This window comes from Hordeum vulgare, chromosome 6H (assembly GCF_904849725.1).
Source record: "Hordeum vulgare subsp. vulgare chromosome 6H, MorexV3_pseudomolecules_assembly, whole genome shotgun sequence".
NCBI lineage: Eukaryota > Viridiplantae > Streptophyta > Magnoliopsida > Poales > Poaceae > Hordeum > Hordeum vulgare.
The window spans coordinates 540,657,620-540,676,413 of record NC_058523.1 but is presented as its reverse complement, the minus strand read 5'-3'; the positions used below and the strand labels follow the sequence as shown (position 1 = coordinate 540,676,413).

The following is an 18,794-nucleotide window of genomic DNA, read 5'->3' as shown; positions in this document are numbered from 1 at the left end:
CACGTGGCTGATTTCTATATCTCAAAACCCTCAAAACCTCTAGTATATATAGGAGGAGGGGAGAGGAGGCAGCCTTGGCCCCTACTCCAAGGAGAAGGGGTCGGCCGAACCCTACAAGGAAGAGTCCACCTTCCCACAAGGGAGGTGGACTACTTTGGGAGGACTCCTCCTTCCTTTCCTTTTAAAGGACTTTTGCCTTTTATCTCCACTCCTAGTCGCATGGGCTTTTGAGAGAGGCTTCGGACAGTCCACCAGGGCTGGTTCACCTCCTCTCACAGCCCATAAGGCTCTTGGGTCGTCACACCCCTCCCGATGGTCCCCCGGTACCCTCCCGACACTCCCGGTACACTATCGATGAGCCCAAAACCTTTCTAGTGACCAAAACAGGACTTCCTATATATCAATCTTTACCTCCGGACCATTGCGGAGCTCCTCCTAACGTCCAGGATCTCATCCGGGACTCCGAACAACCTTCGGTCGCCAACACTTTAAGTGTGCAGACCCTGCGGGTTTGAGAACTATGCGGACATGACCTGAGACACTCCCCGGTCAATAACCAATAGCGGGACCTCGATGCCCATATTGGCTCCTACATATTCTACGAAGATCTCTATCGGTTGAACCTCTATGTCAAGGATTCAGTTAATCCCGTATGTTGTTCCCTTTGTCCTTCGGTATATTACTTGCCCAAGATTCGATCGCCGGTATCTACATACCTAGTTCAATCTCATTGCACGCAAGTCTCTTTACTCGTTCCGTAATACAAGATCCCGTGACTAACTCCTTAGTCACATTGCTTGCAAGGCTTGTTGTGATGTTGTATTACCGAGTGGGCCCCGAGATACCTCTCCATCACACGGAGTGACAAATCCCAGTCTTGATACATGCCAACCCAACAGACACCTTCGGAGATACCTGTAGAGCACCTTTATAGTCACCTAGTTACGTTGCGATGTTTGATACACACAAGGTATTCCTCTGGTGTTCGGGAGTTGCATGATCTCATGGTGATAGAAACAAATACATTGACATGCACAAAACAGTAGCAATAAACAGACATGATCATATGCTATGTTCATAGTTTGGGTCTTGTCCATCACATCATTCTTCTAATGATGTGATCCCGTTATCATGTGACAACACTTGTCTATGACCAGAAAACCTTGACCATCTTTGATCAACGAGCTAGTCAACTAGAGGCTCACTAGGGACAATGTGTTATCTATGTATCCACACATGTATTTGAGTTTCCAATCAATACAATTCTAGCATGGATAATAAATTATTATCATGAACAAGGAAATATAATAATAACCAATTTATTATTACCTGTAGGGCATATTTCCAACAGGGCGGACCAAGCAAAGGTGTCATCGAGAGAACACCGAAGATGACGTACATTGTGCCAAGGAGGCCCACGCTCAAAGAGCTGTCGACCTTGACTCAAGCCGCACCGTTGATGTTCCTCGAGCAACAAGACAAAGCCTTCAAGAAGGTAACAACGTCTTGGCGCCGCCGCCGTCCGGTTTAAAGGATGGAGCAAGGGTTCCCCCAAGCTCGAGGAAGGTAGTCCGATCGGGTCCAAGACAACGCCTTTAAGAAGGGAACGGCACCCACGGGCGTCGCCGTTGTCAGCCTCATCGAACCAGGGATTTCTCCGAACCCATCGCACACAAGAGCGGCAAGAGCAGATCAACCACCGCATCCGGGAGAGTCACAGTTCTCATCACGGTAGCTCCACCAGTACGTCGGTGAGATCCTTCCACACGGGCGCACCACCACCATCATGGCGCCACCGCGCCACCATCCAAAGCTGCAGCTCGCCACCACCACCACAGCTCTCCCGACCGAGGGAGGGGACCCAGGCACCCCAACACACACACCAGGGCGCCTACACCGTGAGATCAGGGCACCGGGCGCCCGATCGACGAAGTCAACCCCAACGCTGCCCCACACACCCCCAAGCACCAGGAGGGGAGAGGCAGCGCCGCCGTCGAGTCTGGGACCGCCGCCCCGGCTTCCACCACCGACGAGAGCCGCCGCGCCGCCTGCAGCCCCGGAAGCCAGATCGAGCCAGACCAGTGGCCACATGCCTCCGCGCAGCCCACCGTGCCCACAGGAGCGACCAGCCCCCGCGCCATCACGCCCCGCTGCCAGCGCCGTCGCGTCCAGTCACCGCCCGTTGCCGACAGCCGCGCCTCGCAACCTCGCGCACGAGGGGAGGATGCCCCGCGTCGCCGACGCCGACCGGGCTTTGCCCATATCCGAGGGGATATTATATTGTCTTGTGTTTTTTATCCAAACATATGTTCTATGGTTCTTGGGAGAGCACACTGAAGTAAAGCGAAATACTCTAGCGTGTGGTATGCCCATACTTTGGTAAATTCCTAGCTCCGTCGCTGCTTCACTCGACGTTGTGTGAGTGTGTACATATAGCTGCTTACGTTTGTTTACACGTCTATATTGTACAGTTGAAAAATAATGAGAGCATATATAGGAGCGACTTACAAATCCGGTTTTTGAAACGCCAGCGAACAGTAACGAACCACATTTTAAATCTATTCGTTCACATTCAACTCTCTCATATTTCATACCTAGATCCATACAAAAATATACAAAATGAATAAGCTACTCTTCTTCGTCGTCGGAGATGACTTGAACCGTCGGAGCCTCAGCCACCTGCGCCGCTTCTTCCACACCCCGCGCCGCCTTCATGTGCTGTGCCGACGAAAACATCTGGCCTCCGCAACCGACTTCGAGCGGATGGAGTTCAAGATGATCAGCTGCTCCGGCCACAGGTCCACGTTCTCCATCGCCGGCGCCTCCACCTCCCCCACATCCGGCGGCGATGCCTCCTCCGCCAACTCCTGTTGGTCCTCCCCCACGGCTAGCGGTGGCGCCTCCGCCGGCTTCTGCTCCTCGTCCTCCTCCCCCCCCCCCCCCTCCCCCAGCTCCTTCTCCTCTTCCTCCTCCACCTCCTCGTCCTCCTCGAAATCCTCCTCCGGATCCAAAGGTAGCCTGCTGCCCTCCGGATCCGGACCTGCTCAAGGAACCAGAGACGATGCTGGATCGTGTAGTGACGGCGGTGTGGGGACATAGCTAACGGGCTCGGGTGACGACGATAGAAGGGAGAAGGGAGAAGGGAAATATGGTAGGGTTGGGGAACGCCGGCCGGCTTAAATAGCCGACTATGGATAAGGGCGGGGGAGCCGGCGCGGTGCTCACACCGCGTCGACGGTAGAGGCGTCCGTCATACCGTCGGGTTTTCGGGCGAGTCCGCGTGAAGCCATGTAGTCGTCAGATCAACGTGGCGGATGTGTCCGAGCTCTTCCATATTCATCCCATGTTTTGACTAAATATGAGGAATGTCGGTCAGTCCATACATTTAAGGTCCGTTTGAGAAGCCCGGCTAAGTCAATTTTTTATAACCAGTAACCTAATAATCTATCGGACGATTTGAGACGGATTCGAAGGACTCGCTCTAACAACGAAAATTCCACTCCAATCGGTTCAACGCGGCAAAACTCTTGCAACGCAATTCCCGGGACCGCCCGGACTCACCTGAGAGCCTAAACAAGAGGAACGAAACACGCGCGTCCCTCTCGCGCCACCGCGCCTGCATGCACACCGCGTCGACGACCGCAGGGAAGAGGCACAGGACCACGTATAGCCCGATCCATCGTGATCGAGCCCACGTAGTACGATCAGCCCGAGGCCGACGCGTGCATGCACCTGGGCGATCGCGAGGCCGTACGTCGTCGTCGCGACATACATCGTCTTCCCCGGCCCCGTCGCCGTCGTATGGACTGGTCGCCCGCCGGCGCGCGGCCACATGCATGGCGATCTATCCGATCTATTATCTGCTCTCCCCTGAACCGAACCGCAGGAGAGGGAGCGAGCTGGCGGCATTTCGCATGTGCGCGCGGATGAGGTGCAGAGCAGGAGCTTAACTTTCCCAATGATTGGCTAGCGATCCGGACGGATGGATGGATCGATCTGGAGAGGCGGGGCTAGCGCTGATCGTTAGTTCGGTTTGCCGGTCGCCGTCGCGGCCAGCTTGCGCGGGCGTTCTGGTTCCACGAACGTAGGACGTGCCGCTGTCTCCGCCATGTTCGGCGATCCACGACCACGACCCAGATATGCATGCACGGTGCACTGCACCCCATGCACGCCCATCGGTACACAGTGCGTGCTCTCGGTCTGGGTGGACGCAACAGGTAAAAAGAAGAAGGCGAGGGAACCCCAGAAATGGGAAGGTAAACTAATCTCCCAAGACTTGCAGCTTTGCAGTGGCGGAGCAACGCGTCGTGTCACTGTCACGATGGGCCGCGTACGTAGGGTCCGCTGGATTGAACTCCGGTTACGTTCTACTTGGCCACAAGCTAGCTAGTGCAGCTGAAAACAGGGGTGGCATCGGTAATATTTTGACCATGGTTTTCTAAACCACGGCGTTGCTATGGCTCGTCGGACGCAAGTGTAGTGGAGCACAGGAGTAGTTCCAGGCCGACATCGTGACGGTGTGACCCGGCCCAATCATTGGACAGAGACCCCATTCGATCGATCCATCTGGTCAAGTAAAGATCCCGCGAAACCAGGGTCCAGGAGTGTATGCATACATAGGCCGGCGTTAATGGCGGCAATAATTTGACCATTGCAAAACTTAAGTAACTTTTTTTTTTGCGAGAAAAACTTAAGTAACTTGGCTACGAAGATTAGCAATCATCGATCCGTCTGGTCAAGATAAACTGGCCGGCGTGCTTAAGCAATCTAACAAGCATTCCTACCAGACAATGACGGGTGAGCTAATTAATTAGTGGCGGTAGGGGTACAAAACTAGCTAATCAGCAGGCTGTTCCGCACAGTCCTCGTACGTAGACATTCGTTTTACGCGCAACCCTCCGAAGTCCGAACCTACTACATGTCCACCCGTTATACTAGTTGGGAATCGCATATTGTAACTGATGAGTTTGCTTGCGCCATTGCCCGTTCACGATCGTGGTAGAATGTTAGCTGGCAGCACACATAACATGGCTAGCTAGCTAGCTCGAAACATGGCTAGTTTACATATAGAGCATATGCATGTCACTGTCAGGCTGATCACCTGCACCAATCAAGTCGATCGATCTGACGCTGGCCGGTTACGCGCGCAACTGGACTCAAGCCCTTCGACCAACGTGTGCACCCATGCATCCACACATCAACGATGCGTAACAGCCGATCGTGGTTAGTTTAAGTGCCATCCAGACTGGTGCATCGTAAACTGTTCTGTCTTGCATGCAACTTGGCGACTGCATAGATATATATAGATTTAAGGTTTATAACATTGCATGGCAGAACAGTCATGGTATGTAATACGATGGCGTAGTAGCTAGCGAGGAAAGAAGCGGCGTACATGCACACTGCAGCTGCCTAACACGACAAGGTCGCATGTATGTATGCATATGCAGCCGGGCCGGGGGCTGCATGCAGCTACGATCGATCGAACACTTATACTATATACTCTATCTACTAAAAAAACACTTATACTATATATGTACGGTACGGTAGGCTGTAGCTGCGAGTTTCAAAATCTATTTCTATGTCCCATCAGCATACGCCGTGTTGATGAAATCACTTGTAAGCTAGTGCTCCCGGCAGGCAGCAAGCGCTTGAAAAATCAGTGGCCTTGATCTAGCGGACTAGCTAGCTAGCTCCCTGGAACCATACGTGACCAGTGGTGGTGGTGCACATGAGCTGAGCTACTCCTACCGTCCTACACTCCTACTACGTTGCAACTTGCAACTGCTGATCAGTGCCTAGCTAGAGAAGTGCCTGGAGCCGCCCGTGTGTCCCGTTCCCGGCCATGCGCAATCAGCTCGGCTTGCTTGACCTTTTCCCAGTACGCGACGTGCATGCATGCATAGAGGAAGGCGCGCATGTGGAGGGCCAGCAGCAGGCCAAGCCTATACCCATGCATGTGGAGGGCCAGTAGCTATCGATCCATGCATGCATGCAATCCCGCGCCGTCTATCTGCGTAGGCCAGTGGCCATCCGATCGAGTGGACTCCATGTTCTTCCTCTCATCCCTGCGTGTTTCGGCTTACCAACCAACCATGCATGATCGACCTACGCATCGAGGGGTACTTTGCAGTGATTAATTAGGCCCAGATCGAGATTTACTACCAATGATTAACAATTAGATTTTCTTAGTTCCTCCTCCTTGATTGCCCCTGCCCACTGGTTTCCTCTCATTTCTAGGAAAACCCTAGCAACAGCACGGCGGTAATTCGATCATTATTCCCTTTGTATCAGAATATCTGTAATTATAGTATATATGCTAAGTTAGCTTATTACAACTACAAATATTTTGATACGTAGGGAATAGATGTAGTAGTTCTTTTGACCGATTCTTTCAGAATCTTGAGAATCTACCCTTCATCTAGCTTCTCCCAAAATCGTGTATCCCTATTTTTTTTTATAATCATAGCTTTTACATGTTAATTAGATAGAATTGTAAAAAATATATGAATTCAAGATTCTAAAAGAAGCTGGATGATTCTTAAGATTATGAGAGAATCAGTCAAAAGAACTGGGCCATGAGTACGAGTCTAGAGGGCGTGGGAGCTCGACCACATGTGCCGCGTCATGTGATGCACTATTCAGTAGCTAGGCCTGTATAGCTATCTCCATCGTATGCGGTTTCTGGATAGCACGAGCACGCCGGATTCCGAATGCATGCATGGTGTTGCACCTGCATGTGAGCTTGCTTGTCCGGCGTGCACGTTCCTAGACCTAGCTATGGGCGCAGAAAACGCCATGCCCGGTCTGTAGCAGTAGCAGGGCGTGTATAGACATGAACAGGGGAAGGAAACCCGTGCGCTGATATTTATCTATCTACATGTGAGTGATTATTTATTTGTATTTGTATTTGTGATAGGATAAAGTCTAGCTGGTCCCACATAACAGTTGTCTCGGCTCATTTTCCTTTTTGCATGTGACATGACAGAGAAAAGAAAAGAAAAAGAGCTAACTTAGTACAGTGGTTTGGAAAAGGTTGACGTTTTTTTCTCCTTCCAAAAGGACTCAAGTCTATTTGAAGACTCGTCAGAGATACAAAACACCTCAAACACCATATAAATTACATTAAGGTCTTCGGACCACCGAACAATCAGTGCCGCCGTCGCGTAGTTGTCGCCGCTCTCATGTCGAATCCACCGTTGTTGTCGCCAGAGCTCTGTCTAATCTGTACTAATGGATGAATTCGAGGAGGTTCGGAGCCCGGAAAGACCGACTTAAGGATGAATCGTCGTCATTTGCCCAAGCGCCGCCCCCGCGAGGACTATATCCCTCTACTAAGCGGAATTGAGACATCGGGATTGTCCTCCTGGCCACTGAAGCTGCAACCACAGAGGAGACGAATCCATGGCCACGTCGATGGAGATCGATGTGTGGAAGATTCTGCCTTAATCGCCCCACAAGAGGGGAAGAAGAGGTAACGGATTTCGTTATTCTCTCGACATTTTCTTTCTGCATGTGAAAATTTAGTTAGGTGGAGTTAGCGCGCAATATGTAATACTAACTTAACCTCACCATTTTCTTTATGATATATTTCCTCCATTTTTTAATATAAGTCGCTTAAAATATTTTACTAGAGACAACATATAAATGTATATGAACATATTTTAAAGTGTAAATTCATTCATTTTAATTCGTATATAGTCCGTAGTGAAATCTCTAAAAAGACTTATATTTAAAAATAGATGGAGTAATACGCATACCCGTGCGTATTCGAGAGGAAAAGAATCACACGATAGTAACACAGTAATAGTAGGAGCAGGGGGGGCATTTGGAATTTCGGATTCCAAACCCAAGCCACTTTTGCATGGCATAAAGAAACCAAAAAGCCACATGCACGGGGATTGGAGAGTCGCCGCAGGAAGAACAGTCAAGCCAAAACGGGCTAAACAAAGATGTCGGGTGGGACCCACGGCATCCTCTGCGGGCCCGGCGAACATGCGCCCAACGCCGTCGGAAGCGCTCGGTCGCTCGCGTGGGCCCCGCCGAGCAGCCATCCAAGCATCCCACCTCCGCAGCTCCGCTGCACTTTAATTTCCCTCCTTATTTATACCTCCCGCGCCATGGCTCACGCACCGCCGCCGCAACCCACTGTCCCACTCCCCTCCTGCTCCGGCCTCTCCGCACACCCACACACATCAGCAGGAGCACGAAGACGAAGGCGGAGGCCTGCGCGGATCCGTTCCCCGTGGCGGCGGTCAGCGGAGGCAGCAGCGGAGCCGCCGGACGAATGGCCCGGCCGCAGCAGCGGTACCGCGGCGTGCGGCAGCGCCACTGGGGCTCCTGGGTCTCCGAGATCCGCCACCCGCTCCTGTGCGTACCTACCTGTCTACCCACCTAGCCCATGGCCCATGCACGCGTGCACCCCTCGTCGACCTGTCTGGCGCGCTTAGGGTGATTCTTGGTCGCTCGCTCGTGGCTCACGGTGATGACGGTGGTTGCAGGAAGACGCGGATATGGCTGGGCACCTTCGAGACGGCGGAGGACGCGGCGCGGGCGTACGACGAGGCGGCCAGGATCATGTGCGGCCAGCGCGCGCGCACCAACTTCCCCGCCGCCGGCAGCGTCTCCTCCTCCGCGGCCGTGGCGTCCTCCTTCCTCTCCGCCGCCCTCGTCGCGAAGCTGCACCGGTTCAACATGGCGTCCGTGCAGGCGGCGCAGCGGCAGAGGGAGGCCGCCGCCGCCGCGGCCTCCTCGGCGGCGATCGCAGCAGCCGCAATGCCGCCGGGTGGCGCGACGCTTCCGTCGTCGGCGCCGGCGTTGGGATGGGGCGGGACGCTCCTGGAAGAGCAGCACGTGGAGCAGATGATCGCGGAGCTGCTAGACTCGGACTTCTCCATGGAGATCTGCCATTAGCCAAGTGTGCTGCCCTGCTTCCTCTGCCTCTGCTCTCCTTACTCCCTCTCTGTTTTTTGGCGCGAACGATCGATCGCCGGCCCGGCCGTGAATACTGTACGTACGTAGTGTAGCGTAGTAGCTGCGTATTACAGTCAGTGAGCTATGTACACGAGTGATTGTACAGAATAACTGTGCCTCGTATTAGCATCTACTCCTATATATATCCACAGCTAGCCTATCCTAGTAACAAATTTGATCCTTTCAGACATTTTTACAGTGCTGGACTTACCTCTCTGTGCAACTACGGTTTCAGTCTGCGTGCTTGTGTAGTGTAGAGTTTGTTTTAGGCGTGATTGTGAAAGCAACAGACCTGGCCAGTGGCCAGCCATCTGCAACCCTCGACTCAAGATATCAAGATAAAATAGCACAGGGTAACATGCGATGCTTAGCTGAAACGAAACCAATCAATGGCGTGCTCCTGGATTTGCTAGCCGAATATATTAACAGACACGCCTGGTCAAAGAACCATCTCCTCGGAAATCAGTGCACACGCACATGGCTCGATCGTCGACAGAGTTTTCCCCCATACCATACATATGCCATGGACTGAATTTCCCTGTGTCGTTCGTTGGCTCTCCATTGCGGTGGTGCCATCAGATCGTGGGAGCGGCATTACTTTGTGGTGTGTTTGTGACATGATTGTGCCGAGCCTGCATATCTAGAGAGGATTAGCCGCATCATGGCCGGCCACATGACCCTTCCAATCCTGGGCTGCGTCCCCCCTTGAAGGCTGAAGGGGACATCAGGCGCCGTGTGTCCGTCGAAACCCCACCGCCACCAGCTTCAGCTTGGATGTGTTCAGGTCCACAGAGGAATGGCTGATTGGTTGGCGGGCCAACGGAGACCGGAGGAGATGAACTGGTTGATTGTCATGCTGCCATTTCGGTGGACCTAGTTGGTGGTCTGGTCATGCGAAGGTGGTATCCCTCTGTTGATCGACATGGTCATGCATGGCAGGGGCCGGGGGCAAGAATCCGAAGGGACCAAAGGGGGATCCTACCACCTGGGCTAGCTAGTTAGTGATGATCGTCTTCCTTGGTACTGAATTTCTTTCCACGGACGTGCGAGTGATTGATGGGGGGATAGAAGCATCACGCATGGTGTGTTTGTGAGGCAGAAGCATCCCGTGTGGTGTGTTCCTGTCCTGCATGCATGCTCTCGTTGACTCTCTGGACAATGGGCATTCCTTGTTGTTCTCAACGGGAAGACGCACGGTTTTTCTTTTCGATCAAGGTCCCGCGAAGGAATATTTCTCCGACTTGTCTAAACGTGCGATACTATAAAATGCGTGTATGCTGATGTGGATTGTACTACTTAATATATGTTCTTGTTTGTCACGTGAATGTGATCAAATTATATCTCATCTAGATGACTTTTTTAGAGCATCTTCAACAGCCGCGCTTCGCGCCGCGCCTAAAAAACATGTTTGCCGCGCGCTGGTCGCCTGGTTTGGCGCGTCGCGCAGCGCTGGCTACAGCAGCAGCTTTAAAATGCAGCGCGCGCTCCGCTCCAGCAGCGCCCAAATATATGTCATTTGAACAAAAAATAGTTTGAAACATTCATCAAAATGCAATGAACATGTGAAATTTAACACAAACAAGTTGATGAATAAAAGTCATGCCCACAAGTTCATCCAACCAAGTTCAAAATGCAAACCAAGTTCAAAATACAAGTTCATACACCAAAGTTGAAGACATATAACACATCAACCATCTTCCTCGTCTTCTTCCTCTTCTTCCGAAGACGATTCTTCCGCCTTCGAAGATGAATCATCCTCCCTAACCTCATCACGCACCGCATCACGTGTAGCTCCGACGGTCTTGGCAAGATCTTCAACGGCATTTTCATGGGTATGTGTGTGAGGCACATCGAAAGACATTCCACACATGGCCGGAGGTGCACCCATGTCTCCCATGGCGGCCGGAGGTGCACCCATGCCTCCCATGAGAGAAGCAAAACTCATGCCACCCATGCCTCCCATAGCGTTGGAGGATGCTCCAAAGCCACCCATGCCTCCCATAGCGTTGGAGGGTGCTCCGAAGCCACCCATGCCTCCCATGGCGGCCGGAGGTGCACCCATGGCTCCGAAGCCACCCAAGCCTCCCATGGCGCCGAGGCCCATGCCTCTCATGACGTCGTGGCCACCGCCACCCATGCCGCCAAGGCCACCGCCACCCATTGTGCGGATCATGGCTCTTTTTTGAATCAACACTTCTTCACGGGCAAGGTTGACATATTCCTTTTGCGCATCATTGAACAAATATGTGTCCAAGAAGAACAAGTGCTTTTCCCATTCCAACAACTTAGCTCGCTCCTCCATGCCCACCTTCCTCTCCTCCAATGCCACTTTCCTCTCCTCGGCGGCCACCCTCCTCTCCTCGGCCGCCAACCTCCTCTCCTCGGCCGCGGCATATTGGTTCCTTGCCATTTTCCTCACCTCGTTCGCTTCTTTTCTTGCCTTCACAATAGCTTCCATAGCATTTGTGAGCTCATCATCTCCTTTCCTCTTCTTCTTTTCGGTTTTGTCCTTCTTGCACCCATCCGGTCGTTTTGGTTTCGAGTATGAAACCGAGTTGGGTGTGGGGCTTCTCTTGTCGTCATCACTTGATGCATCATCCTCCTCCTCATCATCATTCAACTCAATTGTGCGCTTGCGTTTGTTGCTCAAATGCAAATCATCCAAATCTTCACGCTTCTTCCATTTCTCATCATCCTTCAACACTTCATAGCAATGAGGCAAGGTAAAGATCTTTCCTTTCTTGATCTTCCCCTTCTTGGTTGTCCTCGTCTCTTCTTTGAACAAGTTTTGTGCAATGTTGTACTACAAGAAAAACAAAACAAGTTAGCACTTCGGACACCAAAAACAAGTACGATGAACATGTATGAGATGCCACTTACTCTATCATCCTCATTTGTGCCACTTGGGTTAAGCTTGTCAACTGCCTTTTGTGCGGCCGTCCACTTTTGACAATCCGAGTTGATTGTCGACCATCGGGGCCGAAGTGATCTCTCGGAACGGTCAATTCCACTCACGTTCTGAGCATCAAAGTGTTCTTTCATTCGCCCCCAATAAGCATCTCTACTTTGATCACCTCCAACGGATGGATCCCTCGACACTTGCAACCAAGTATTGCATAGTAATTTGTCATCGTTGGTGGTGTAATTGCCCGCTCTTCCTTTCAGCGCCTCGACAATGCCCTCACCCTCCTCGTCCACCTCAAACTCATGGTCGTCCAAATGGATGTCATTGGTTTGAGACCAATGCGAATTGTTGGACCCAACACCCATAGTTGACATGTATGCATCATCGTTGAGACTATAAAGTTTTTTGAACAATGCAAATATAAGCTATCTATATGATGGTGCATTGAAAAAATAACAAGAAAATAAAAGTTGGAATTTTTTTCACCTTGGGGGCATTTCGTCAAACACGTGGTGCGCGTCGGCCGCCGGCTCAACGAGTGAGCTCGTCGGCGCTTCGGTAGACGCCGCGCCTGTCCGCCGCCCTGCAAGCTTCTTCTTCGCCTTCGAGCTGCCGGAGCCGTCCGTCGCCTTCTTCTTCGCGGATGTTTTTCCTTTCTTCGGCTCCGACGCATTGGGGAGCTTTGACGGTGCGGCGGCGGCACGGGACGGCGCCGGCGCGACGCCACCCGTTGGCGTGGTCATCCGCGGCGGCAAGAAGAGGCTGCGCGCGAGGCCGACGGTCGGCGGAGCTCCGGCGGCGGCGGCGGCGCGCTAGGGTTTTCGGCGGCGGCGGCGGGGGGGGGGGGGGGGGTCGCGGCTGTACAACGGGGTCAGCGGGGTGCCGGTGTGCGCGTCCATGGTGGCAGGGGCGCTGGCGCCGGCGCGCGCGGGTGCAAAGGAGGAAGAAAAGGGCGAGTTCGCGCGCGCGCTCGAGTCTACTGCGCGCGGAAGTGGACGCCCGAAATACACAGCGCGGGATGAGGCTATGGCCAGCGCGCCCAACTCGTTTTAGCGCGCGCGTGGTTTTTGCGCGCCCGCTGGAGCTGTCCGCCGCGTTGCGCGCGCGCTATAATTGCCTTTTTTGCGGCGTGGCTGTTGGAGATGCTCTTAGGTACTTCCACAATTTTTTGAATTATTACTAGGGCTAGTCCCATCTTTTACCGTAAGGTCCCGTTTGGATTGACGTAATAGCTTCGTAAGCGATACAGACCTCCGGTGATTGTTTTTATTTTACACGTAAATTACACTATGGCCTATGATTTACACATGTAAATAAATTCCAGGTGTATAAATTTACACGGCATCTAAGCAGGACCTAAGTTTCACGTTTGTGACGCATGACTCTGAGACCTTTCCAAATAAAAGTGGCCGGGATGATGGATCCTGAAGCTCCTCACACTGACAAGCTCACTCTCAAGCCATGTCTCTGCGCTCGCCGTTGATGCTGCTTAGTCATCACCGCTGCCGGCTTGATCTAAAGATTAGGGAATGTTGCTTGGTTGGTGCTTGTCTTGAAAATGTTGTCTAAGTGAGGATGTTGATCCTCTTCATTTAGCCTTTTCCCCATGAAACATATCTTTTCATTTATAAAAAATATAGAATATCGAGTATATATTTAGGTTACATCACACCACAAGTACGCTAGAGGCATGAGGGTAATGTCCCAAGCACACAGAAGAGGGTTGCTCAACCCTAGAACCCAGAGTTTATCTCCCAGGTATAATATGGCCCATCTTGGTAGCGTCAACTCTAACCTAGCAGCGCACATCTTCTTAGATAGTTTGCACCAGATGAGTGATGGAGGGTCGAGCAGCGTCGAAGATACAGTTGTTACGGTGCTTTTAGATCTGCCATGAAAGAGAGCGAGGTAGCACGAGACTTGGCGGAGTAGAGACCAGAGTCGGTCCTACACGAACGTGATATTTGTAATCTGCGTTGAGTTTTTCCTCCGAAGATGTGGGAATGATGCAACACAGTATAGATGAAAATTTCATTAAGTGAGAACCAAGGTTATCGATGCATTAGGAGGACCACCCGATTTCTTGTTTTTAACGTCTACACACAAAAGAGCACACCATTACACTCAACGCAGGCAAGAGGATTGTCAATCCCCTTTAACTCGTTACTTGCAAGCGATAAGTAGTGATGGACGTACAAATAGTTGAAAGATATTAAATATAAAAAGTAAATACAAATAATAAAAAACAGTGGGGTATTTTGTATTTTTGTGATATTTGTGAATAGATCCGGAGGGTCATAGTTTTCGCTAGAAGCTTCTCCCTCATAGAAAACATATGATGGGTAAATAAATTACTGTTGGACAATTGACAGAAAAACGCATAGTTATGCAATATTTATTCATGGCAATAATCATTACATATAGGCATCACGTTCGTAAGCAAGTAGACCGACTCCTTCCTGCGGCTATTAATATTGCTCCATCCATTGACCGTTATCCAGCATGCATCTAGAGTATTAAATGAAATAGAGTAACGTTTGGAGAACAATGACATGATGTAGATAGAGTAAATCCAGTTAATATGAATCAACCCCATGGTTTTACCCTTAGTGGCAGCAATACAATATGTGTCATGTTATTTTTCTGTCACTCGGATTAAACACCACAAGATTAAACCAAGTACAATGCACCTCGCCCGCTGAAAATAAATTAATCTAGTTGACCAAACCAAATCAATAGTTCAGAAAGAATTAGAGTGAATTCCGGATTTTACTCCACGTTTTGACATTTTTTACAGCAATTACACCACTTAGCGGGATTTTATCCGTTTTACCCCATTTAGCAAAAATTCTACCACAATTTATCCTGTTTAATTTTTTTTGAGCGTCTTGGTGGAAAAGTCTCAATTGTCAGGTTCAGCTTGCATGCCAAATCGACGGGTTTTTTGCGTCTATTTTGCTGCATGTTGAACCGGTCCATGCAGCTTGTCTCGACCCGATATGATTGCACCAATACAAGTAGTTCGCGTCACCGGCCAATGCATAACCCGATTTTAGAAGGGTGACATGTATACACGCGATCTTCTAATAAGCTCAAACGCCTCATCGGCCAATGCACATGAGTCACATAAATTTTAGAATATACAAATTGCTATGATAGTGATGGTCAAGATAGAGAAGGCTCGCAAGGAGATGGTTGGGTGAGGTGCTTGGTGTGGATGGATTGTGCGTTTTGCGATGGGGTGCGGGAGGAGAGAGGGATGCGATGTTATAATTTTATTAATGGTGTGGACAAAAAAATGCACAAATTTTATTATTAATGGTGTGTCACCATTCACCCACACCACCGGTAACCCGTTAAAAAAATTAACTTTTAAACGGTCCGGACTGATTACTAGGCGTGGCAGTATGCACTCACGCGATCATTATTTGTATTATCATTGGCATGACATATTTTCACACGCCACCAATTACTTGCATCGGACCATATTGTTGGATCCCAAATACCGTTGGCATGGATTTTAACAAGCACGCCACCAGTAACCTATTACTAGTGACGTTTCAAATATACCAACGCCGTCACTATTTTAAAAATAGTAATGACGTGAATTGAAAATAAGATGTCATCAATTAAAGTTATGGTTAGCCATTTTTTTTACTAGTAGAAGGGACTAAAATTGGTGGTGGAGCCATGTAAAGCCAAAGAAGTAGCGACGGAGCTTATGATCAATGGTTCAACTCCAATGTGCACAGAGATTCTTGCATGTTGGCTTCAAGATGAGGAAGTCATACGTGGTACGTATTTGCCAAGATGAAGTGTTCAAAAATGTGCGTCCAATATTTGAACATCACTGGTCTTTCCTTGCTCATGTAAAACTCGACCTTATTGTATTAACCCTGATTTACTGAAATGTTAGACACTATACTTGCCATGGAGGTTGAATTTTACTAGATTTATTTCAGGTATTCCGATTTTATTATTTTAACGGTACGTCCGTCAGGCTTCTCTGGTGATCTTTTCAATCTTAAGACAAGCCGCCTCAATCTTTCGAAGACGCTTTAAGCACTTTCTCTGTTTCAAAATAACAGACTCAATTTTGTACTATCTTTAGTATAAATTTATATTAAATTTAAAATATTTATTTTGAAACGGAGGGAGTATAAGGCAAGCGTACATGCATTTATTTATATAAATGGGTGTATGCATGTGAGTGTGTGCGTTTGCATGATGTTTACAGAAAAATAATTTCTAGAAAGGAAAAAAAACAATTCTGCGGCAACATGGGCTATCACGTGGGAATCATGGGCCTCCTAGCAAGCAATACAATTACCCAAACATACCCCCTCATTCTTTTCCCCACAGATCCCATCCCACTCTCTCCCATTCAAATCGAGCTCCCGGACGTTTCAAAAAAAAAAAACCCTCCGGAGCCCCCCAAATCCCCCTTCCCCTTCCCGTCAAGCAGGCGACGATGCCGCCGAGGAAGAAGCGGGGGGCTCGCCCCGCCGCCAAGAAGCCGCCGCCGCCGTCTCCGCCGCCGCCGCCGCCGGGGCCTCCCGGCCCCGACGCGCCGGTGGAGGAGCAGCTGCTGTGGACCTCCGACCAAGAGTGTACGTGCCTCCGAGCCCTAATTTCCGTCCCCCAATCCACCCCGCCCGAAATCGGTTTTAGGTGTCAGATCTGTGGCTAGCTATGCCAAGCAGTAGACGCGGGGGGGATAAGAATAATAGATGGAGGGAGGAGGAACAGCGCCGTCCTGCTCGTGCCGCCGCTAGCCGTCGTGGGTCGTCTCGTCCCTCGCCGCCGCACTGCAGTGCTTGGTGCCCGCGGCTGCCGTACGAACTTTCCTTTCCTTTTTTGGTCGCCGCTGGAAGAAGCTAAAGCATAGGAGCTATGGGATTGGCCCCCCAGGCGTTCGTTGTTGTGGATGCAGCACAAACCGATTTTACTGCTCTAGTATTCTTGTCTGCATGAAGCGTCCGTAAAGCTATGTAAAGCGACGGCTTAAATTATCTTGAGGGAGCAACAAGCCTTCTTCAGTGTTGTGGAGCTTTGGTTCAAGCCTGCTTTAGAGGATTCACCATCCCCAGTTTGTCCTGGCAGTCAGTAGGAATGTAGGACACAGTCCACTTTTTAGGCTGAACTTTGAAATCTAATGTCAATGGGAAGGTTGTAATCTAGTGCAGATATACTGACATCTTATTCTCTGGGAAGTTGGCTCTAGCATGCCTGATCAAACCCTCACTACGGTTCTTTTGAAGGGAACTCCTTCTGCTGCTATGTCAAAACCTGAACTGTTGTGATATCTTCCTCTGTATTTATTACTTACAGTATAAGAACGCATATGATAGAGGCACTGTCTTTTAATTTAATGTAATGATCAGGGTTCAATTGCTAATCTACTGCCCTCAATAAATAGACGAACGTCGGAAAGCTGCCATCGGAGCTATTCAAGCAGCAGAGACTGAGAGCGTAGTCTCCCGGCTGCGTCTGGTGCGATCCTACATTTCTGAGGAGCAACTAGATACAGGCGCCTTGCAATTTTTTCAGGAGAACTTGCCCAACGTGTCAGTTGGACGAAACGGAGAGCAGGGTGAGCTTGAGTTGAAATGGAAAGAATGGCATGATCTCATAACTGGATACCAGAGGGGTGACAAGGTTTCGCGAGCTTCGATCACGTCGTTGGCAACTGCTCCTGGTTTTCATTTCTTAGGAGAGTCAGGTTCAAATGCTATCTACTTGTTATGATGTACTTTTATATGCACCAAATGAGCTGGCTTGAATGATCTTCTCACCTTATATGATGTGTGCAGCGCAGAAGAACTTCATTGAGAGCACTTTTGATTTTAACAACTTTGTAAGTATTTCTTTTGTACAGTGATGATATCGGATGATTTTGCTGTACCCTTGACAACTCTTGATTTTTCTCTGTTCCTTTGAAGAATTGGAGTGAGCTGCCCGAAAGCCAAACGATAGGAGCACCAGATTCTCTACAGACACCCGGGGTTTGTGTTTAACCCTCGTGTGTACATATTGTGCAGCTCACTCTTTATTTTCCTCTGTTCCTTTTAAGCTCACATATTGTGCTGTAACATAACCCTGAACAGGCCACGAGTAGTCGACTCTCTTTTGGCATGACTCCGAAATCAGTAAGACAACCCAAGAATGGTGAGATGCTCTTATCCGTGCACGGGTCACCTCTTGGAATGTATAAAGAAGAAAATCTGGCAGCTATCACTGGTACGTGCTTGCTCCTGACACCACAACCATCTCTTATTGCTGTTTTTTTTTCCTTTCTGACCAATGAGAAAACATCTTGCAGAATCTGGTAACGGAAGTGAAGAGCCGCCTCAAGATGCCAGTGGCAACCAATAGCAGTAGTAAGAACTAGAAGAAAAGACGCTTGTTGGTGCGGCTGGGAATACATAACTTAAACAAGCATGCAGAAATCTTTAACTCCGTAGAGATTGTCAACTCATACTGAACATTGGGATATTTATTTTTCTGTGTTGATTTCTTGACTTGTATTGCTGGACGACACCAGTTTCTCAGTAATTCCCTGTTCGGCCGGATGCATCAATTAATATGGTAATGTGCAACAAAAGCAATCTAATGGCATGCACATTTCAAAATGCAAACTTTCTTTGTGAGTAAAAACACATGTATCTGCATCACTCATATCATACAACATTACTCAGATACTGCCATCATCATTTGTTGTTAGTAAAAACCATTTAAATAATCATTTAACCCTAGCAGCGAAATAATGAAATTGTCAGGCAAAAACAATATCCATCATTATTTAAAGTACAATATACACTACACACCAACCGCATCATATAAGAACACAAATCTTTTGTTTTCCCATGTACGCAAGTATATAAAATATGTGCAGCAACTCATTAGCTTAGGATGGTGA

General features: G+C 49.6%; 2 protein-coding genes across 2 annotated transcripts; both read left to right on the top strand.

Moving 5' to 3' along the window:
- Positions 1 to 8,194: 8,194 nt before the first annotated feature.
- On the top strand, positions 8,195 to 9,180 carry LOC123403712 (ethylene-responsive transcription factor ERF003-like). Its single transcript, XM_045097624.1, has 2 exons — positions 8,195 to 8,367; positions 8,499 to 9,180. The coding sequence occupies exons 1-2, from the start codon at positions 8,285 to 8,287 to the stop codon at positions 8,908 to 8,910; spliced, it is 495 nt and encodes a 164-aa protein (XP_044953559.1). The 5' UTR covers positions 8,195 to 8,284; the 3' UTR covers positions 8,911 to 9,180.
- Positions 9,181 to 16,253: 7,073 nt separating this feature from the next.
- LOC123401405 lies at positions 16,254 to 18,430 on the top strand. The gene is made up of 6 exons (XM_045095192.1): positions 16,254 to 16,485; positions 17,295 to 17,597; positions 17,689 to 17,732; positions 17,818 to 17,880; positions 17,983 to 18,115; positions 18,198 to 18,430. The coding sequence occupies exons 1-6, from the start codon at positions 16,347 to 16,349 to the stop codon at positions 18,248 to 18,250; spliced, it is 735 nt and encodes a 244-aa protein (XP_044951127.1). The 5' UTR covers positions 16,254 to 16,346; the 3' UTR covers positions 18,251 to 18,430.
- The last annotated feature ends 364 nt before the right edge of the window (positions 18,431 to 18,794 follow it).

Excerpts from the sequence above, each read along its gene's own strand:
- LOC123403712 (XM_045097624.1), top strand. The coding sequence starts at position 8,285 with ATGGCCCGGCCGCAGCAGCGGTACCGCGGCGTGCGGCAGCGCCACTGG. Across the intron at positions 8,368-8,498 it reads GAGATCCGCCACCCGCTCCT|GAAGACGCGGATATGGCTGG; the intron begins GTGCGTACCTAC and ends CGGTGGTTGCAG.
- LOC123401405 (XM_045095192.1), top strand. The coding sequence starts at position 16,347 with ATGCCGCCGAGGAAGAAGCGGGGGGCTCGCCCCGCCGCCAAGAAGCCG. Across the intron at positions 17,733-17,817 it reads CTTTTGATTTTAACAACTTT|AATTGGAGTGAGCTGCCCGA; the intron begins GTAAGTATTTCT and ends GTTCCTTTGAAG. Across the intron at positions 18,116-18,197 it reads AAATCTGGCAGCTATCACTG|AATCTGGTAACGGAAGTGAA; the intron begins GTACGTGCTTGC and ends AACATCTTGCAG.